Genomic DNA, 23,288 nt, shown 5'->3' on the forward strand with positions numbered 1-23,288 from the left:
CTTATTGTTACTTTTTATTTTAGCCTACTTGGTAAATATTTTCTTCTTCTTGAACTGCACTGTTGGTTAAGGGCTTGTGAGTAAGCATTTCATGGTAAAGTCTACTTGTTGTATTCGGCAAATGTGGCAAAAAAAGTTTGATTTGATTTTTGACAACACTACATAAAGAGAGACCTAAGACAACATAGCAAGGCAGCAACACATAACAACACAGCATGGTAGCACCACAACATAATAACAACATGGTATCAGCACAATATGGTAGCAGCATAAAACATGGTACAAACATTATTGGGCACAAACAACAGCACAAAGGGCAAGAAGGTAGAGACAACAATACATCACGCAAAGCAGCCACTGTCAGTAAGTGTCCATGATTGAGTCTTTGAATGAAGAGATTGAGATAAAACTGTCCAGTTTGAGTGTTTGTTACAGCTCGTTCCAGTCGCTAGCTGCAGCGAACTGAAAAGACGAGCGACCCAGGGATGTGTGTGCTTTGGGGACCTTTAACAGAATGTGACTGGCCGAACGGGTGTTGTATGTGGAGGATGAGGGCTGCAGTAGATATCTCAGATAGGAGGAGTGAGGCCTAAGAGGGTTTTATAAATAAGCATCAACCAGTGGGTCTTGCGATGGGTATACAGAGATGACCAGTTTACAGAGGAGTATATAGTACAGTGATGTGTCCTATAAGGAGCATTGGTGGCAAATCTGATGGCCGAATGGTAAAGAACATCTAGCCGCTCGAGAGCACCCTTACCTGCCGATCTATAAATTATGTCTCCGTAATCTAGCATGGGTAGGATGGTCATCTGAATCAGGGTTAGTTTGGCAGCTGGGGTGAAAGAGGAGTGATTACGATAGAAGAAACCAAGTCTAGATTTAACTTTAGTCTGCAGCTTTGATATGTGCTGAGAGAAGGACAGTGCACCATCTAGCCATACTCCCAAGTACTTGTATGAGGTGACTACCTCAAGCTCTAAACCCTCAGAGGTAATAATAACACCTATGGGAGGAGGGGCATTCTTCTTACCAAACCACATGACCTTTGTTTTGGAGGTGTTCAGAACAAGGTTAAGGGTAGAGAAAGCTTGTTGGAAACTATCAAAGCTTTGTTGTAGAGCATTTAACACAAAATCCGGGGAGGGGCCAGCCGAGTATAAGACTGTATCATCTGCGTATACATGGATGAGAGAGCTTCCTACTGCCTGAGCTATGTTGTTGATGTAAATTGAGAAGAGCGTGGGGTTCTAGGATCGAGCCTTGGGGTACTCCTTTGGTGACAGGCAGTGGCTGAGACAGCAGATTTTCTGACGTTATACACTGCACTCTTTGAGACGGGTACAGTAGTTAGCAAACCAGCCCAAAGACCCCCCAGAGACACCAATACTCCAACCTTGGTGTGACACCAACCTTAGCATGACCCTTGACAACACCCTGTTGTTCTCTGCAAATATTAAAGCAGTGACTCGCTCCTGCAGGTTCATTCTCTACAACATCCATAGAGTACGACCCTACCTTACACAGGAATGGCACAGGCCCTAATCCAGGCACTTGTCATCTCCCGTCTGGACTACTGCAATTTGCTGTTGGCTGGGCTCCTCGCTTGTGACATCAAAACCCTGCAATTTATCCAGAACGCTGCAGCCTGCCTGGTGTTCAACCTTCCCAAGTTCTCCCATGTCACCCCACTCCTCCGCACACCCCACTGGCTTCCAGTCGAAGCTTGCATCCACTACAAGACTGGCCCTCCCTACCTTCAGGCTATGCTCAAACCCTACTCCCCAACCAGAGCACTCCGTTCTGCCACCTCTGGTCTCTTGGCCGTCCCACCCCTACGGGAGGGCAGCTCGTGCTCAGCCCAGTCCAGCTCTTCTGTGTCCTGGCACGCCAATGGTGGAAACAGCTTCCCCATGAAGCTAGGACAGCAGAGTCCCTGCTCATCTTCCGAAAACATCTGAAACCCTACATCTTCAAAGAGTGTCTTAAATAATCCCACAGGAACCACCCCTCAGACCCTGATTGGCATTGCAACAACAACAACAAATTCTGACCTGGTAAATCTCAAAGTATTTCCCCCTTGCTACTAGCTAAAATCAGTGCATCCAGATCTACAAAGGGAAGCACAGACGAGAGCTGCCCAGTGACACGAGCCTACCAGATGAGCTATTTAACTTCTATGCTCGCTTCGAGGCAAGTAACACTGAAACATGCATGAGAGCATCAGCTGTTCTGGACGCCTGTGTGATCACGCTCTCTGCAGCCGATGTGAGTCAGACTTATAAACAGGTCAACATTCGCAAGGCCACTGGGCCAGAAGGATTACCAGGATGTGTACTCCGAGCATAGTCCTTGTGCCCAAGAACACGAAGGTAACCTGCCTAAATGACTACCGACCCGTAGCACTCACATCTGTAGCCATGAAGTGCTTTGAAAGGCTGGTCATGGCTCACATCAACACCATTATCCCAGAAACCCTTGACCCACTCCAATTTCAATACCGCACCAACAGATCCACAGATGATGCAATCTCTATTGCACTCCACACTGCCCTTTCCCACCATGGCAAAAGGAACACCTATGTGAGAATGCTATTCATTGACTACAGCTCAGCGTTCAACACCATAGTGCCCTCAAAGCTCATTACTAAGCTAAGGACTCTGGGACTAAACACCTCCCTCTGCAAATGGATTCTAGACTTCCTGACGGGCTGCTCCCAGGTGGTAAGGGTAGGTAACAACACATCCGCCACGCTGATCCTGCATGCTCAGTCCCCTCCTGTACTCCCTGCTCACTCATGACTGCATGGCCAGGCACGACTCCAACACCATCATTAAGTTTGCTGATGACACAACAGTGGAAGGCCTGATCACCGACAACGATGAGACCGCCTATAGGGAGGAGGCCCCCATTCTTATCGACGGGGCTGTCATGGAGCAGGTTGAGAGCTTCAAGTTCCTTGGTGTCCACATCACCAACAAACTAACATGGTCCAAGCACACCAAGACAGTCATGAAGAGGGCACGACAAAACCTATTCCCCTACAGGTTGCCCTAAAACCTATTCTCTTTGCTTGACATCATGGGAAAATCAAAAGAAATCAGCCAAGACCTCAGAAAAACAAGTGTAGACCTCCACAAGTCTGGTTCATCCTTGGGAGCAATTTCCAAATGCCTGAAGGTACCACGTTCATCTGTACAAACAATAGTACACAATTATAAACACCATGGGACCACGCAGCCGTCATACCGCTCAGGAAGGAGACGCGTCCTGTCTCCTAGAGATGAACGTACTTTGGTGCGAAAAGTGCAAATCAATCCCAGAACAACAGCAAAGGACCTTGTGAAGATGCTGGAGGAAACAAGTACAACAGTATCTATATCCACAATAAAACGAGTCCTATATCGACATAACCTGAAAGGCTGCTCTAAAGGAAGAAGCCACTGCTCCAAAACCGCCATAAAAAGCCAGACTATGGTTTGCAACTGCACATGGGGACAAATATCGTACTTTTGGAGAAATGTCCTCTGGTGTGATGAAACAAAAATCGAACTGTTTGGCTATAATGACCTTCATTATATTTGGAGGATAAAGGGGGATGCTTGCAAGCCGAAGAACACCATCCCAACCGTGAAGCACGGGGGTGGCAGCATCATGTTGTGGGGGTGCTTTGCTGCAGGAGGGACTGGTGCACCTCACAAAATAGATGGCATCACGAGGTAGGAAAATTATGTGGATATATTGAAGCAACATCTGAAGACATCAGTCAGGAAGTTAAAGCTTGGTCGCAATGGGTCTTCCAAATGGACAATGACCCCAAGCACACTTCCAAAGTTGTGGCAAAATGGCTTAAGGACAACAAAGTCAAGGTATTGGAGTGGCCATCACAAAGCCCTGACCTCAATCCTATAGAACATTTGTGGGCAGAACTGAAAAAGCATGTGTGAGCAAGGAGGCCTACAAACCTGACTCAGTTACACCAGCTCTGTCAGGAGGAATGGGCCAAAATTCACCCAACTTATTGTGGGAAGCTTGTGGAAGGCTACCCAAAACGTTTGACCCAAGTTAAGCAATTAAAAGGCAATGCTACCAAATACTAATTGAGTGTATGTGAACTTCTGACCCACTGGGAATGTGATGAAAGAAATAAAAGCTAAAATAAATAATTCTCTCTACTATTATTCTGACATTTCACATTCTTAAAATAAAGTCCTAACTGACCTAAGACAGGGAATTTTTAATAGGATTAAATGTCAGGAATTGTGAAAAACTGAGTTTAAATGTTTTTAGCTAAGGTGTATGTAAACTTCCGGCTTTATCTGTAGCCCCACTATTGTTATTTACTGCTACTCTTTTAATTTGTTTTTCTTATCTCTTACTTTTTTTGTCGATATTTTCTTAAAACTGCAAAGTTGGTTAAGGGCTGATATGTTAGCATTTCACTGTAAGGTCTACACCTGTTGCATTCGGCGCATGTGACAAATACAATTTGATTTGATTTGAATTCCCAACAGCTCCCGAAAGTTCCATCTGCTGATCCTATTGACATAACTGTAGCTCTCTCAGACCAGGTAAATAATCCAAGGTTATTAGCACTGGGCTGTAGTTATTAGTCTGTTTGTGTGTTTTGTTAGGTGGATAAAAAAGGACACTCCACAGCTTGCCAGTGTCGCCGTGTAAGTTCCACAAACTTAACATGGCGGCGTTGGCCTTAGCAATCTCACTGGAATAAAGACCTCCTCCATTCCTGTCATTATTGAAAGAGATTGCGATATCTCAAAATAGGGCTACTTAATGTTTGATCCCTCACTTCCAAGGCAGTTATAGTCAATTAACTAATCACTGATCATAATCTTGATGTGATTGGCCTGACAAACATGGCTTAAGCCTGATGAATTCACTGTGTTAAATGAGGCCTCTCCTCCTGGTTACACTAGTGACCATATCTCCGGGGCAAAGGCGGAGGCGGAGGTGTTGCTAACATTTATGATAGCAAATTTAAATTTACAAAAAAAAAAACTGCTTTTTCATATTTTCAGCTTCTAGTCATGAAATCTATGCAGCCTACTCAATCCCTTTTTATAGCTACTGTTTACAGGCCTCCTGGGCCGTATGCAGCGTTCCTCACTGAGTTCCCTGAATTCCTATCGGATCTTGTAGTCATGGCAGATAATACCGCCTGTTTGGCCCTGTCCGGGGGTATCGTCGGATGGGGCCACAGTGTCTCCCAACCCCCTCCTGTCTCAGCCTCCAGTATTTATGCTGCAGTAGTTTGTGGCAGGGGGCTAGGGTCAGTCTGTTATATCTGGAGTATTTCTCCTGTCTTACTCGGTGTCCGGTGTGAATTTAAGTATACTCTCTCTAATTTTCTCTCTCTCTCTTTCTCTCGGAGGACCTGAGCCCTAGGACCATGCCTCAGGACTACCTGGCCTGATGACTCCTTGCTGTCCCCAGTCCACCTGGTCGTGCTTCTGCTCCAGTTTCAACTGTTCTGCCTGCGGCTATGGAACCCTGACCTGTTCACCGGACGTGCTACCCATCCCAGACCTGCTGTTTTCAACTCTCTAGAGACAGCAGGAGCGGTAGAGATACTCTGAATGATCGGCGATGAAAAGCCAACTGACATTTACTCCTGACAATTCGAAAGTTATGTTCCAAATTGCAATTCGTACAATTTGTTACGATTTTGCAAAATGTATGATATGTTACGAATTCGAATTTGTTGTGGTTAATGTTAGCTAGATGGCTAATGCCAGCTAGGCTAGTGTTTAGAGTTAGGGGTTAAGGTTAGGGGAGGGGTTAGCTAACATGCTAAGTAGTTGCTAATTTGCGAGATGAGATTTGAACAAGCAACCTACGGGTTGCTAGATGTTCGCTTCATACGTCCACCTATCCACCACGACCAACAACCCTACATTCGTTTTTTTGTTCAGTAACCTTCTGTATTATGTAACCATATCATACTAATTTGAGTGTCCCGGATTTACATTTCATGTGTTACGTCAAGTCTGAGACCAGGCTGTGCAGAAATACATGGCGGAGGTGTAGGATGGTGTGATCATGATTCAGGAGGAGAGCCAAAGCGATAACAATGTATTCTGTTGTATCTGTAAATGGAAGGGGACTGTGGAATGGCCACTGTATTGTATGTGGGCAGAGCTGATTTGCAGAAGAGGCAGGAGGACATGTGTGAGAGACTGAACAGTATTCAGGAAGAGGGAGGAGGACTGATATGCAGGGGCCTATTGGCCATCTGGCAATTCTAGCAAATGCCAGATGGGCTGGAATGTTTTTTGTTGGGTGGGCTGGGGTCACACAAACTCACATGCAAAGTCTAACACGGCAGCAGCGAAGAGACCTGCTCCGGCTCTGTCATCAGTTAGACAGCCAAGATCATGGATCGTAAAAAACGGAAAGGGTGCCTATAAACTTAGAAAGAGCATATTCTACATTGTCACCTCATTCAAAACGTCCTGTTTTTTGGGCGGCTAAAACCATGATTTGGTCAAACAGTAAAGTGCATTATCCTCATGATGCCTGTAATGAAAGTATTAGCCCCTGTGCCTTTGCCCTCGATGGGGCCTGCTGCTATGATGAGTGAGCCACTCCTATCTCCCCAATGCGCTCGAGAGAAATGCGTTCTGATCGTATAACATTTCTAATTGCAATTGCGGGAAAAACACCGCTTTCTGAACACCGCCATTGCCAGGGCATAGGCCTAAAGGTCTCATGGGTAGTAGCCTATAACTGCAACATTCAATTTACTGTTGGATGAATACATGGCTACTAGCAGTGGGCATTATATTTAGTTAGAGATCTACATTATTAATGTGTTTTGAGTTTCCACTTCCTCAGGTGTTGATCCCCAAATTAATTAGCCTATGATATTAGTTAGTGCACATAAAGATGTGTGTAATTCATCTCTATTGAAGAAAAAAACAGTTGGTATTGGTGGTTCCTGGAGTGATGTGGGCTGGTGTGGATAAAATTCCAGTGCTGAATACTTGTCCCAGTCAGCCTCTGATGATATGATCTGGGAGGAGCTGAAGACTCTAAGAGGCATGTTGGAGGAGGTAAGGCCAGAACACCACCCCTGATGTCATTTCTAACCAGCTTTGGCCTCTGGCCTGTTTCCGAACTGTCTTTTCGTCCGTCCGTCCATCTATCTATCTGTCCATCTGTCTCCGCGCAGAGAGGCGTGGTGAAGCAGTGGTCAGCATCCTCCATCATGCCCCGTCTCCCCAACTCTGCCGATCCTTCCTCACGGCAGAGCTGGTATATTCCACTCGGGCCCAACCAGACCACCAACACCCAGCCAGAGCCAGCCAGGCATGCCTGCACCAAGCTCCCCGCATGCCCCACTGTCCCCCTTGCCACACGCATCTGCACCTCCCCCTGGACAGACCGAGGAGCTCTCCCCTGCAATGGACACCCCCAAGACCTCAGTGCCCTCCTCCAGTACCACACACCAAGCCCCTCCTGCTGTTTTCACCAATGGCTGCTCCTGTTCTGGACCTCTTTAGCAAATGACAGGAGTGGAACGTAATAGCCTAGTTGCCGTCTCTGTTCAGCTAAGTGAGAGTGAGGAGAGAAGGAAGGGAAAGGAGTACCTAAAAGAATGTGAGAAAGAGAGTGATCGTGATGAGGAGAAGCGAGGAACTGCCAACCCACAGAAGGATAGACTGTTAAACAACAAAGACAACTCATAGAACAGGAGTTAAAGAACAAACAGCAGATCCTCAAGAAATTGCAGCAGAATGGTGAAAGCAAAACAGGAGGCAGAGAAGAAAAGGCAAAAGAAAGAACTGGAGATAATGGAAAAGGAGGAGAAAGTGTTGGGAGTTACAGAGAATAAAGGATAAAGAGAGTTTTAGAAAATGGAAGAGAATGAAAGGACAGAGGGGAAAAGGAAAAATAAGCAGGAGAAGAAAGAGAGAGAAGGGGACAAGAGCAGGAGAAGAAAGAGGGAGAAAAAGAGACGAGCGGGAGGCAAAAAAGAGAGCTGAGGAGGAGAAAAAAAACGATTGAATGACGTGGATGAGAAGGCAGAGGAGAAAATGAGGAGGCGACAATTAAAAGAAAATGAGCATGAGGTAAAAATGGCAAAGAGGGAGATGAGAAAATTAGAATGGGAGTTAGAGATGCACGATCATCCTATTTTTCCAACTTAATTGAGGAAAATAAGAACAATCCGAAATTTCTTTTTGACACTGTCGCAAAGCTAACTAAAAAGCAGCATTCGCAAATGGAGGATGGCTTTCACTTCAGCAGTAATAAATTTATGAACTTCTTTGAGGAAAAGATCATGATCATTAGAAAGCAAATTACGGACTCCTCTTTAAATCTGGGTATTCCTCCAGGGCTCCATTGTCCTGAGTCTGCACAACTCTGCCAGGACCTAGGATCAAGGGAGATACTAAAGTGTTTTAGTATTATATCTCTTGACATAATGATGAAAATAATCATGGCCTCCAAACCCTCAAGCTGCATACTGGACCCTATTCCAACTAAACTACTGAAAGAGCTGCTTCCTGTGCTTGGCCCTCCTATGTTGAACATAATAAACGTCTCTCTATCCACCGGATGTGTACCAAGCTCACTAAAAGTGCCAGTAATAAAGCCTCTCTTGAAAAAGCCGAATCTTGACCCAGAAATTATAAAAAACTATCGGCCTATATCGAATCTTCCATTCCTCTCAAAAATTTTAGAAAAAGTTGTTGCGCAGCAACTCACTGCCTTCCTGAAGACAAACAATGTATACGAAACGCTTCAGTCTGGTTTTAGACCCCATCATAGCACTGAGACTGCACTTGTGAAGGTGGTAAATGACCTTTTAATGACGTCAGACCGAGGCTCTGCATCTGTCCTCATGCTCCTAGATCTTAGTGCCGCTTTTGATACCATCGATCACCACATTCTTTTGGAGAGATTGGAAACCCAAATTGGTCTACATGGACAAGTTCTGGCCTGGTTTAGATCTTATCTGTCGGAAAGATATCAGTTTGTCTCTGTGAATGGTTCGTCCTCTGACAAATCAATTGTAAATTTCGGTGTTCCTCAAGGTTCCGTTCTAGGACCACTATTGTTTTCACTATATATTTTACCTCTTGGGGATGTCATTTGAAAACATAATGTTAAATTTCACTGCTATGCGGACGACACACAGCTGTACATTTCAATGAAACATGGTGAAGCCCCAAAATTGCCCTCACTAGAAGCCTGTGTTTCAGACATAAGGAAGTGGATGGCTGCAAATTTTCTACTTTTAAACTCGGACAAAACAGAGATGCTTGTCCTAGGTCCCAAGAAACAAAGAGATCTTCTGTTGAATCTGACAATTAATCTGGATGGTTGTACAGTCGTCTCAAATAAAACTGTGAAGGACCTCGGCGTTACTCTGGACCCTGATCTCTCTTTTGAAGAACATATCAAGACTGCTTCAAGGACAGCTTTTTTCCATCTACGTAACATTGCAAAAATCAGAAACTTTCTGTCCAAAAATGACGCAGAAAAATGTATCCATGCTTTTGTTACTTCTAGGCTCGACTACTGCAATGCTCTACTTTCCGGCTACCCGGATAAAGCACTAAACAAACTTCAGTTAGTGCTAAATACGGCTGCTAGAATCCTGACTAGAACCAAAAAATTTGATCATATTACTCCAGTGCTAGCCTCCCTACACTGGCTTCCTGTTAAGGCAAGGGCTGATTTCAAGGTTTTACTGCTAACCTACAAAGCATTACATGGGCTTGCTCCTACCTATCTTTCCGATTTGGTCCTGCCGTACATACCTACACGTACGCTACGGTCACAAGACGCAGGCCTCCTAATTGTCCCTAGAATTTCTAAGCAAACGGCTGGAGGTAGGGCTTTCTCCTATAGAGCTCCATTTTTATGGAATGGTCTGCCTACCCATGTGAGAGACGCAGACTCAGTCTCAACCTTTAAGTCTTTACTGAAGACTTATCTCTTCAGTAGGTCCTATGATTAAGTATAGTCTGGCCCAGGAGTGTGAAGGTGAACGGAAAGGCTGGAGCAACGAACCGCCCTTGCTGTCTCTGCCTTGTCGGTTCCCCTCTTCCCACTGGGATTCTCTGCCTCTAACCCTTTTACAGGGGCTGAGTCACTGACTTACTGGTGTTCTTCCATGCCGTCCATGGGAGGGGTGCGTCACTTGAGTAGGTTGAGCCACTGACGTGGTCTTCCTGTCTGGGTTGGCGCCCCCCCTTGGGTTGTGCCGTGGCGGAGATCTTTGTGGGCTATACTCGGCCTTGTCTTCGGACGGTAAGTTGGTGGTTGTAGATATCCCTCTAGTGGTGTGGGGGCTGTGCTTTGGCAAAGTGGGTGGGGTTATATCCTGCCTGTTTGGCCCTGTCCGGGGGTATCATCGGATGGGGCCACAGTGTCTTCTGATCCCTCCTGTCTCAGCCTCCAGTATTTATGCTGCAGTAGTTTATGTGTCGGGGGGCTAGGGTCAGTCTGTTACATCTGGAGTATTCTCTTGTCTTATCCGGTGTCCTGTGTGAATGTAAATATGCTCTCTCTAATTCTCTCTTTCTCTCTTTCTTTCTTTCTCTCGGAGGACCTGAGCCCTAGGACCATGCCTCAGGACTACCTGGCATGATGACTCCTTGCTGTCCCCAGTCCACCTGGCCATGCTGCTGCTCCAGTTTCAACTGTTCTGCCTGCGGCTACGGAACCCTGACCTGTTCACCGGACGTGCTTGTTGCACCCTCGACAATTACTATGATTATTATTATTTGACCATGCTGGTCATTTACGAACATTTTAACATCTTGACCATGTTCTGTTATAATATCCACCCGGCACAGCCAGAAGAGGACTGGCCACCCCTCATAGCCTGGTTCCTCTCTAGGTTTCTTCCTAGGTTATTGGCCTTTCTCAGGAGTTTTTCCTAGGGAGTTTTTCCCAGCCACCGTGCTTCTTTCACATGCATTGCTTGCTGTTTGGGGTTTTAGGCTGGGTTTCTGTACAGCACTTTGAGATTTCAGCTGATGTACAAAGGGCTATATAAATACATTTGATTTGATTTGATTTGATAGAATGTCTTACAGGGGACCACCTCTCCCAAAAAAGAGTGGCTTTCTGGGGCAGCTTATGAAGACCATTGAAATAAGACTAACCCTTTGACAACCTCTATTTCCAGCTTTTCCTTGCCAATCAGCAAAGGCAGGGCATCCATCTGTTTCATATTCATCATCATTTCTACAATCCCTTTTGAAATCAACCCTTCCTCAATTAATTCCTCTAATTAGCATCCTGATCCTCAATAAATAGTCAGTCATTCAGTCCCTGTGCTTTAACTGATGTACCACTGTGAGAGGTGACTGCAACAACCCAACACCATCCATCAATACTAGGCACTAAGAGGCAGTTCTGGAAGTTAATGCAGTTAATGTTAACGCAAAAAAAATGTGATGCAGTTAGTTAGGAGTGAAAATAAAAATTACCAAACAAATACATTGTATTAGACCTGTAATCACTTTGGATATGCATGATAATTCTCAATGAAAATCCGCTGTGTTGTAAAACTAGTTAATTTAATATTGTGATGAACAACTCTCAATGTATTGAATATGAAAAAAACAACATTGAACCCATCTAAAAATGATCTAAAACACATCAGTACAACTTCCACAGGGAGGCAGCAGAAACCAGCTGATAACAGAGCCACCGCAAGGCACAGATGTCAGTTCAACGTCTATTTTTCATTTACATTTGGTTGAGTTGTCAACATGAAGTCAATGTGAAATCAACATAAAATGTCACCATGTCATTGGATTTAAGTTAAAAGTTGGGTGAAAAAGAGACGGAATTTCCTTACGTTGATGACTTTTTGCAAATCCAATCAGTTTTCCACGTTGATTGAACGACATCACTTAGATTTTTTGTTGTTGAAATGATGTAGAAACATTACACCTACAGTATGAATGTGGTCCAATGAATTTGGTAGAAGAATTCTTCTATTTCCTCTGCAGATCTATGCCAACCTGTATCACTGAACATACAACATCATCCAATGTAAGTCCTCCATGTATTAGTCTTGGTAGTGATGGGTCAAAACAATCCTGGAAAATATCAGATTGATCCTTTATGGAAAAACATCTGCAACATCTCACTGGTAGAACATCTTGTCTGTGGTTTTATCAGTGCAGCCATGTAGAGAATCTGATTTTTCATTGGTTTAGAGGGGTTCCTCTCTGTTATTAAGGATTCTGTGTCCATTTACCCTTCAATTAAAGTCTACATTGAGTTGGCACACACATGCATTAAGTATTTCTAAAATATTACGAGTGGGTGCTTTGGGAAATATTCAGATTATTTTGCAAACATGGTTGCTCCTTGTGTATTGTAGAACCTAGAAAAATGTGTTAAAATTACATTCCTCCCCACTGGGCAAAAACTGGTTGAATCAACGTTGTTTCCACGTCATTTCAACAACATCAAAAATGTATGAGACGATGTTGAATCAACATGGAAAACTGGATTTGGATTTGCAAAAAGTCATCAATGTAAGGGAATTTAATATTTTTTTCACCCAACCTTTAACCTAAATCCAATGACATGGTGACATTTTCTGTTGAATTCAAGTTAGTAAATCACCAAATGTAAATCAACACGTCTGTGCCCAGTGGGTCTTGTTGATTAAAACTACATTATGCATAATACCGTCAAGCAGAATGACCTTGATCTAGACTGATATGCTTGGCCACTCTCTACATCTTATATCTAAAACAAACATGTTTACAGTGTGATTACAGGTTTTAGGCAATGCAAAGTAAATGTGAAAATCAAGATGTCTATATCGCTGGAGATAGCAACCCAACTCAGTTAGGGTGCTTACTAATAGAGCAAGATCTTTATAGTACAGCAAGCCTATCTATCTATCTATCTATCTATCTATCTATCTATCTATCTATCTATCTATCTATCTATCTATCTATCTATCTATCGTATCAGTATCTATTAGACAGTGCTTTGTAAGCCAAAGGCCTTGTGTCTTGTCCAGAAAGGAGAGAATGAACTGAAGGAGGGATGCAAGTTCAGATGTATTGTTCTTCTCTCTTCTTCATCCCTCCATCCTTGGTATAGTGCCTGTTGAGCTCAGCAATGTTATGATCTGTGGCCCCAAACCGATGCATCTGAAAGGCAGAAAGAAACAGACACATGTGAAAATCTCATACCAGACCTTCCCAGTAGTAAGCCAAGAGTGTTAGCTAGTTGTTATGGAAACCCCAGTTGGCACAACCACACATTTTTGGTGTGGTTACTTTTGGGTCAGACAGTTGTTTCCCAAATCTTATCAGAAGTTTTGGTGACATCATTGTTGTAATGTCGGCAAAAAATAGGCTACTGCTCCTCTTCAGATTGCTATTCAAAACTTGGCTTGGGTGCACTCAAAAGTGCCAATTCTAGGATCCCTTTAGAAATGCCCTAAAAAATTCCATGTCCGCTCCAATTGACCAACTCAACACAACTGAAATTAACTGACCCCAACCAGCAGTGCTGAAAGGGTTCACTTCCTTATTCAAAATGGCAGCATCCTGTCCTCTTACCTGAATGAAACTGGGCCATGCAGCAGAGGCCCTCCCCGCGTGCCGTCCGGTAGATGGGCGACACACACACTCGGGTAGCGGGGGGCAGGTGTGTGAGGCGCGTGGACAGTGAGTTGGAAGGCAAGTAGAGGGAGGAGCGCGGGGCGGGGGTAGAGCCGTGGATGCCCTGTCCCTCCCAGGTGAGCCAGTAGCCCCTGAGGCCGTCCACGCTGGCTTTCCAGTCCACCTGCACAGAGTCACTGCCCACCGTGGTCAGCTGCAGGTCTGCTAGAGCCGGCCTCACTGAGAAGGGATGAAGGGAGGGAGAGAGGGAGAGAATAAGGCCTATGTGCTGCATTTATACAATTCTATGTCGAGTATAATAGTCAATTTTGCATTTCCCCCTTTTAAAACTTCAGTTTAAGCTTTGAGGCTAATACCATTCTGCATCTGTGCCTAAGAATATATCCTCAATGCTCTATGCTCCTTACCCTCCTCAGTGCACACTTTGACAGACATGGCCCTCTCCCGGCCGGAAGAGTGCCGTGCGCTCACGGTGACCAGGTACTGGGTGTCTGGCTGGAGGTTGGTCAGCACGGTGGAGTTCTGCCCTTGGCCCACAGTAGTCATGTGGAGCTTCCCCCCCGGCAGGGCCATGTACTCCACCTGGAAGCTCTGGACAGACTCCGGCTGCAGAGGACCCCAGCTCACCCTCACACTGTTGGCCCCTGATTCAGACACCATCACCACAGCCGGGCTCAACACCTCTGAGGAGACTAAGTGATACAGTTGAAGTCGGAAGTTTACATACACCTTAGCCAAACACATTTAAACTCATTTTCACAATTCCTGACATTTAATCCTAGTAAAGATTCCCTGTCTTAGGTCAGTTAGGATCACAACTTTATTTTAAGAATGTGAAATGTCAGAATAATAGCAGAGAGAATGATTTATTTCAGCTTTTATTTCTTTCATCACATTTCCAGTGGGTCAGAAGTTTACATACACTCAATTAGTATTTGGTAGCATTGCCTTTAAATTGCTTAACTTGGGTCAAACGTTTTAGGTAGCCTTCCACAAGCTTCCCACAATAAGTTGGGTGAATTTTGGCCCATTCCTCCTGACAGAGCTGGTGTAACTGAGTCAGGTTTGTAGGCCTCCTTGCTCGCACACACGTTTTCAGTTCTGCCCACAAACTTTCTATAAGATTGAGGTCAGGGCTTTGTGATGGCCACTCCAATACCTTGACTTTGCTGTCTTTAAGCCATTTTGCCACAACTTTGGAAGTGTGCTTGGGGTCATTGTCCATTTGGAAGACCCATTTGTGACCAAGCTTTAACTTCTTGACTGATGTCTTGAGATGTTGCTTCAATATATCCACATGATTTTCCTTCCTCTGATGCCATCTATTTTGTGAGGTGCACCAGACCCTCCTACAGCAAAGCACCCTCACAACATGATGCTGCCACCCCCGTGCTTCACTGTTGAGATGGTGTTCTTCAGCTTGCAAGCCAAACAGTTCGATTTTTGTTTCATCAGACCAGAGGACATTTCTCCAAAAAGTACAATCTTTGTCCCCATGTGCAGTTGCAAATCGTAGTCTGGCTTTTTTATGGCGGCTTTGGAGCAGTGGCTTCTTCTGTGCTGAGCAGCCTTTCAGGTTATGTCGATTTAGGACTCGGTTTACTGTGGATATAGATACTTTTGTACCTGTTTCCTCCAGCATCTTCACAAGGTCCTTTGCTCTTGTTCTGGGATTGATTTGCACTTTTCATACCAAAGTACGTTCATCTCTAGGAGACAGAACGCGTCTCCTTCCTGAGCGGTATGATGGCTGCGTGGTCCCATGGTGTTTATACTAGCGTACTATTGTTTGTACAGATGAACGTGGTACCTTCAGGCGTTTGGAAATTGCTCCCAATGATGAACCAGACTTGTGGAGGTCCACAATTATTTTTCTGAGGTCTTGGCTGATTCCTTTTGATTTTCCCATGATGTCAAGCAAAGAGGCACTGAGTTTGAAGGTAGGCCTTGAAATACATCCACAGGTACACCTCCAATTGACTCAAATTATGTCAATTAGCCTATCAGAAGCTTCTAGAGCCATGACATCCTTTTCTGGAATTTTCCAAGCTGTTTAAAGGCACAGTCAACATAGTGTAGTAAACTTCTGACCCACTGGAATTGTGATACAGTGAATTATAAGTGAAATAATCTGTCTGTAAACAATTGTTGGAAAAATGACGTGTGTCATGCACAAAGTAGATGTCCTAATGGACTTGACAAAACTATAGTTTGTTGACAAGAAATTTGTGGAGTGGTTGAAAAACTACACTGCTCAAAAAAATAAAGGGAACACTTAAACAACACAATGTAACTCCAAGTCAATCACACTTCTGTGAAATCAAACTGTCCACTTAGGAAGCAACACTGATTGACAATAAATTTCACATGCTGTTGTGCAAATGGAATAGACAACAGGTGGAAATTATAGGCAATTAGCAAGACACCCCCAATAAAGGAGTGGTTCTGCAGGTGGTGACCACAGACCACTTCTCAGTTCCTATGCTTCCTGGCTGATGTTTTGGTCACTTTTGAATGCTGGCGGTGCTTTCACTCTAGTGGTAGCATGAGACGGAGTCTACAACCCACACAAGTGGCTCAGGTAGTGCAGCTCATCCAGGATGGCACATCAATGCGAGCTGTGGCAAGAAGGTTTGCTGTGTCTGTCAGCGTAGTGTCCAGAGCATGGAGGCGCTACCAGGAGACAGGCCAGTACATCAGGAGACGTGGAGGAGGCCGTAGGAGGGCAACAACCCAGCAGCAGGACCGCTACCTCCGCCTTTGTGCAAGGAGGAGCAGAAGGAGCACTGCCAGAGCCCTGCAAAATGACCTCCAGCAGGCCACAAATGTGCATGTGTCTGCTCAAACGGTCAGAAACAGACTCCATGAGGGTGGTATGAGGGCCCGACGTCCACAGGTGGGGGTTGTGCTTACAGCCCAACACCATGCAGGACGTTTGGCATTTGCCAGAGAACACCAAGATTGGCAAATTCGCCACTGGCGCCCTGTGCTCTTCACAGATGAAAGCAGGTTCACACTGAGCACATGTGACAGACGTGACAGAGTCTGGAGACGCCATGGAGAACGTTCTGCTGCCTGCAACATCCTCCAACATGACCGGTTTGGCGGTGGGTCAGTGGTGTGGGGTGGCATTTCTTTGGGGGGGCCGCACAGCCCTCCATGTGCTCGCCAGAGGTAGCCTGACTGCCATTAGGTACCGAGATGAGATCCTCAGACCCCTTGTGAGACCATATGCTGGTGCGGTTGGCCCTGGGTTCCTCCTAATGCAAGACAATGCTAGACCTCATGTGGCTGGAGTGTGTCAGCAGTTCCTGCAAGAGGAAGGCATTGATACTATGGACTGGCCCGCCCGTTCCCCAGACCTGAATCCAATTGAGCACATCTGGGACATCATGTCTCGCTCCATCCACCAACGCCACGTTGCACCACAGACTGTCCAGGAGTTGGCGGATGCTTTAGTCCAGGTCTGGGAGGAGATCCCTCAGGAGACCATCTGCCACCTCATCAGAAGCATGCCCAGGCATTGGAGGGAGGTCATACAGGCACGTGGAGGCCACACACACTACTGAGCCTAATTTTGACTTGTTTTAAGGACATTACATCAAAGTTGGATCAGCCTGTAGTGTGGTTTTCCACTTTAATTTTGAATGTGACGCGAAATCCAGACCTCTATGGGTTGATAAATTGGATTTCCATTGATTATTTTTGTGTGATTTTGTTGTCAGCACATTCAACTATGTAAAGAAAAAAGTATTTAATAAGATTATTTCTTTCATTCAGATCTAGGATGTGTTGTTTAAGTGTTCCCTTTTTTTTGAGCAGTATAGTTTTAATGACTCCAACCTAAGTGCATGTAAACTTCCGACTTCAACTGTATATAATAATATAATATTAAAATATATATAATATGGTGATTTACAATGTGATTTTATTCTAAAGTGGAAGTGAAAGCTGGAATCCTTAACGGTGGAACTGCCACATCCGTTTCTGATATTACAACAACAAAGAAGATACTATAAACGAACAGTTTTTTTCCGTCTGACATCATTGCAAGTGCGATAGAACAGCAGCACATGTACTAATTTTACCACGAGGCACAAGCTTCCCCAGCTCGACTTTGTCAACAAAACAAAAACAATAACAACGGTCGTGCGTCGGACAGTGGTGCCGTTCCCCTACTGCGGATTCCATCTTCAAGAATTTTCGATATACAGTGTCAGGCCCATGCTGGACACAACCCTGAAGACATCACACTCCAAGTCAACATTGTTAATTGTAACAATGTAAATGTTGTAAATGTGCCACCTCCTCTTACCTGGCTTAGTGGTGAAGGTGACAGAGAGGGGGTTGAGCACCTGTAGGTTGGACTTCGGAGTCAGTGTGGCCATGTATGTGGTGTCTGGTTTCAGGCCCATCAGCCTGGCCGTGCTGGAGTCCCCTGGCCGGGTCAGTCGTTGGTACTGACTACCACTGGTACTGGAGCTGGTACCAGGCCCCCCTGCTACTCTTTCGCTCACTCCTAGACTGGGAGCCGGTCCAAACCGGATCTCATAGTAACCGGTCAAACCGGCCAGAACCGGTCGCCACTGCAGCATGGCGCTGTCTGTGGACACGTCTCGCACCTGGAGCCGTTCAGCCCGGAGGATCTCTGTTAGAGAAGAGACAGACTGAGACCAAAGGACTGAACCACTGGTGCAATATACACCTCCAGTGGAGACTCGTTTCACTTTAAATCAGAGGATGTGCTCATTGTAATGGCTGGAATGGAATGAATGGAAATGTATATTGGAACGATGGTGGTACCATACCATATTATCACAGTGTGCAGATTCCTTTCTCTCACTGGTAAACATTCATACTTGGATAACCAGAACAAGATGGCAAAAAAGAGAGGGAGGAAAGGGATAAGGAATGGAGGACACGCCAGTAAGAGAGAGGAGCTCAGACAGACAGACAGACAAACTGTGGGTTCTCCAATGCATTCACAACTTGTGCCATAAAAACCCACGAAATAGACAAACCAGTTCTGGAGGATACCACTGTAACAAATAGCAAACCAGTATTCAGGTTTCAGTATCAGCGGACAGGAACCTCAGGCACTTGCTAAAGGGACCCTGGATTCTCCTTCTGTGTCGTAAACAAACTGTATTTACACTCTGCGTCCGCCCATCACTATGCATCATGTCTTAGAGCTACATATGTTTACTGGAAGTGCCTATGTGTCGATATGACTGTTACCCTATCTGACCAGAAAAATACCGTCTTGTCTATATATATATCTGTCTGGCACCGTAGGGGGGCACGGTAGAGGGGGCTGGGTTGAATAATGTCTTTATTAATAGTCCCCCCTCTCTCATTACAGTCTAAAAAACACTGTCTCTAGGAGTGGGTATGTGATAAAGGAGTAGCACAGAGACATGGACTTGTACAGCAGCGCAGTTTATAGTTGAGCTCAAAAGAAGGTGTCAGGTCCATGTTAGTTGCAGTCAATTGTGGAATCAAATTGGACACACACAGAACCCCACACGCACTCACCAATAATGGCATCCCTCAGGTCCTCAGTGATGATACTCATATCGTCGATGTCCACAAAGTACAGGTGTGACTCCACAGGAGGGGTGACCACCTGCCGCAGCACCTGGTAGTTCCCGTGGCCCGTGGAGATCACCAGAACGGCCACGCCCTCCTCTCTCAGCTTCTCCATTGGTCCAATCACATCACCCGGCTTTACCCCATCCGTCAGCCACACTAGAACTCTGGGGAGTTCTTCCCTGGCCCCCGCACTACCCCCGGGCTTCAGCACCCAGTCCTTGGCCATCCTGAGGGCCTCCTCTGTGTTGGTGTCGCCCCTCAGAGGCTTGGTGTTCCCCAGCGCCCCCTGTAGGCCAGTTTGGCTATTGTAGCTGTCAAAACCAAACTCAAGGCGGGGTTGGGTGCCCACCTGCAGAAGGCTCACTCTCACCTGGTCCTCGCCCAATGAGAAGGGAAGGAGGAGCTCGGACAGAAAGCCCAGCATGCGGGAGTAGTCATAGGATGAGACGCTGCCCGAGGAGTCCAATAGGAAGAGGACATCACCCTCACAGCAGTTCAACACTGAGAGGAGAGGAGGTTACAGGTGGTGGACACACATTCAGTAGATTTTTACAGCTATAGAAGAATATGGATATGCTATGGCTACAGATTATCATGCTAATAATATGTGAAAATGAATGAGAATTATATGCACCCAGAGTTTAAATGTAGCAATATTTACACCTTCTCAGTCTGTCTCTTCCCCCCACTTCATGGTGGGTGAATTTCTATAAGCATAGTGCTTATAATAAGTGTATGTGGGAAACAGGGAAACATAGTGCTATAGTTAGTTAACCCACAAACTTCCCATAGAGAAGTGGCAAACTCATAGCCACACACATTTACAGGGATATGTACAGTACAATCCTAGAGCAAACTGAGACGGTGTGGAGCATCTGTGGAAAAACCCACTACCAATTCCAACTTTCTCTCTCTTTTCTCTCTCCCTCTGATTCCTTCTCCCTCCCTTAACTTTTTCCAGTGGTCCCTCCCTGTTCAGTGTGAGTGTGCATGCATGCATGCATGCATACACACACACTCACAAATTAGTGGAGGAGTGAGAAACAAGTAATTACAGAAATTAGACCAGATCAAAACAAACAAAAAATAGGGATGAAGTGAGATAGATCAGAGTAGGGCGGATGAAGGACGGATGAAAGATGCTGTCACAACATTTAGGAAGACTAGGCAAAATATTCCAGATTTTGCCAATTTTCCATATTTCGTAACAGTAGCACGAAGCATGGCTTCTCATTTAAGGGAGCGGGGGTTAGGGGGAGAACAGTAGGAGCTACTGGGTATTGGTGGTATAAGGAGGGGTTAGGTTGGAGGTGGGGATAGAGAGAGAGAGAGAGAGAGAGAGAGAGACAGAAAGAAAGAAGAGAGAGTGGGTAAGGGGAGGTGTGTTTTTGCAGTTCCATTTGAGAGAAGAGGAAGAATGTGCAGTAGTAGCATATGTGCTCAGAGCAGAAAGAGTGAGGGAGAGAGAAAGAGAGAGAAAGAGAGAGAGAAAGAAAGAGATAGACATGCTAAGTTCGTTGTCCAGCTATGTGTACTTTTGAAATGCACGATTTTCTTTGGGCCCTTAAAAGTGAATTTCTTCAAGCTTTAATTTGACGCTCGATCTGTGGCGGTTGTACTGACAAGAGTGTAGTGTTGAAGGACAAATTGCAGTGAATGAAAACACTCTGCCTTTCTCTCTTTCACTCTTTTGCTTCCTAAAGAATTCTCTACATCGGTCTTCTTGTTTGGACTTTGTACTCCTCCAGCTGCCTTAGTGGCCTCCAGGTTAAAGCTCCTGTAAACTGTACTTATGTATGTATGTGTCTCTCTGGTCATGCCTATTTATTGTAAACAAAATATTTGCTTTGTACAGTATTAGCTTTATCGCAGTATTAGGTTTACAGTACACCATGAACAAGTTTGACTAATATATTAATGGTTACACACTGAATGTAATTATGAAGCCCCAGAACCTTGATGAGCATGGGAGTAACTGACTAACGCTTTAGACCTTTTTCACACATGCATGGAAGCTCTCACACACACACACACACACACAGGTGTGTACTTCAGATTGACAGCCCAGATGTGATAGAAAAGGCCTCATCCGCAGCTCTTCTTGATTCTAAAACATGATGTGGTTATATCACCAGGCTGTATCACAACCGGCCATGATTGGGAGTCCAATAGGGCGGCGCACAATTGGCCCAGCGTTGTCCGGGTTAGGGTTTGGCCGGGGTAGGCGGTCATTTTAAATACGAATTTGTTCTTAACTGACTTGTCTAGTTAAATAAAGGTTAAATAAATAAAAATGAAAAAACATCAGTATGTAGGATCAAAATAAATCATAACAGGAGATTAAACCTGAATAAAATGTGCTTCTCAGCCAGTCCTTAGAATTAAAAGCATTTCTATGTTTGAGTGCGATGCATAGAAAGTAATTAGACTATCTTAGTCAAAGCATGTCTATAAATGGAAGAGGGTGTGAGAAGTGTAATGTTCTGTACATTGTATCCTTACACTGAGTCATAAAAACAGACCACTGACAGATTGAATTGACTCACCACCAAGTTCAGTTTTCACCACTATGGTTATGAGCTCTAGCTAACACATGCATGGTTGTAACAATCATTCAGTAATTATTATGGTGTTATAATCGATTAGATGTTGTGTTATAATCGATCAAATTATTGTGCCAATCTAATAACACCATTTGGAGATACTCTGACTGTACCTCTCCTCCCTAGTCTGTCAGTCATGTAGAACTAGGCTATAACATCCACCCACCACACCTCACCACCAGACCATCACCTGCAAAGCTCACCTGCTTCTGGTGCAGAGTTTTGACCGCTGGACGACCACAGGAACACGCAAACCAGCATGCAAGTAAATAAAATCCGACCTTTCATTGCAAGGGTTAATTGCGATCAATTCCAGTATAAAGAATTATGACGATATCGAAAGGGCTTCCTCCAAAAAAGTGTCCATTGCCTGGACCGTCGCTCCAAGTGAAATGGTAATCAGCCTTACATTCGAGCTACTAATAGACTATAAAAAGATTGGAACTTCACAAATCCTCACTTTCACTCAGACTTTTCCAGTTTGTTTCTGTTTTTCTGGAACATTTTATTCTCGTGAGTTTGTGAGGTAAAAGGCGCCTTGAGCGAACTAGGGCGTGAGTGTTCAAGTCGGTTCTTCGCCCTGACTCCAGTCCCGTGTCCAGGTCCTCCCTTTCCAGTGTTCAATCGTCTTTCTTTCCAGTCTTTCAAGAGACTTCGAATAGCAAGAAGCTCAAGAGAGCTCTCGCCAAACGTCATTGCTCTGGAAAGGTGCCCATTTTCTCATAAAGGTTATCTTTACATTTTATGGCGAGTAGTCAATCATGCAAAAAGTGAAGAGTCTTGAAAATGTAAAACAACATAAATAAGAATGTTATGTTACTTAAATAAGAATTGTAACTTTACGTTTTGAAATTAACCGACGGTTAATTATCTGGATTCTGTACACTTATCCTATTATAACTACGAATTTCAGTTATGACCCGTTGTAATTATGGATACTTTTATTACCAAAGGGCCACTGACTTTCAGCACCAAAATCATTTTAATGAGAGTGCCTCCTCAAGATGACAGGCCTACATCTAGGCTATATTCTATTTAATGTGTATGTGCATGCTTAGTTAAATATGATACTATAAGATCATGTAAAATATTTTCTAAATATAGAATTACAGTATGCTGACAAACTGTTCACTGACTGGTGGACAAAAATAATGGGGTCAAGCTCTTGGACTTTAGCATAAACTTTAAATAAATTCCATGAAATATTATTTTTAATTGAATTGCATCAGCCTATATTGCCTCAGGGGAGACTTGGAGAATGTAATATTGGGATGGGGTCTATATGAGAGTGAAAAGCAGGCAGCTTTTGTATGGAGAGAGGTGAGGAGGAGTAGGAATAGGATAGAAGACGAAAGTGGGAATTAAGAGAAGGAACAACCCACTTGGCAAAAACTTGTTGAATCAACATTGTTTCCACGTCATTTCAACAAAATAACTTAATGTGAAGAAGTTG

At 44.6% G+C, this 23,288-nt stretch overlaps 1 protein-coding gene across 1 annotated transcript; it reads right to left on the reverse strand.

Moving 5' to 3' along the window:
- Positions 1-11,540: 11,540 nt before the first annotated feature.
- LOC115168219 (von Willebrand factor A domain-containing protein 1) lies at positions 11,541-22,498 on the reverse strand. The gene is made up of 6 exons (XM_029723276.1): positions 22,039-22,498; positions 19,176-19,733; positions 17,956-18,288; positions 14,048-14,332; positions 13,578-13,859; positions 11,541-13,163 (listed from the first exon to the last, which is right to left on the reverse strand). Exons 1-6 carry the CDS (start codon positions 22,121-22,123, stop codon positions 13,135-13,137), a joined length of 1,572 nt encoding a protein of 523 aa, XP_029579136.1. The 5' UTR covers positions 22,124-22,498; the 3' UTR covers positions 11,541-13,134.
- Positions 22,499-23,288: the final 790 nt, after the last annotated feature.

Source organism: Salmo trutta, chromosome 30, assembly GCF_901001165.1.
Source record: "Salmo trutta chromosome 30, fSalTru1.1, whole genome shotgun sequence".
Lineage (NCBI taxonomy): Eukaryota > Metazoa > Chordata > Actinopteri > Salmoniformes > Salmonidae > Salmo > Salmo trutta.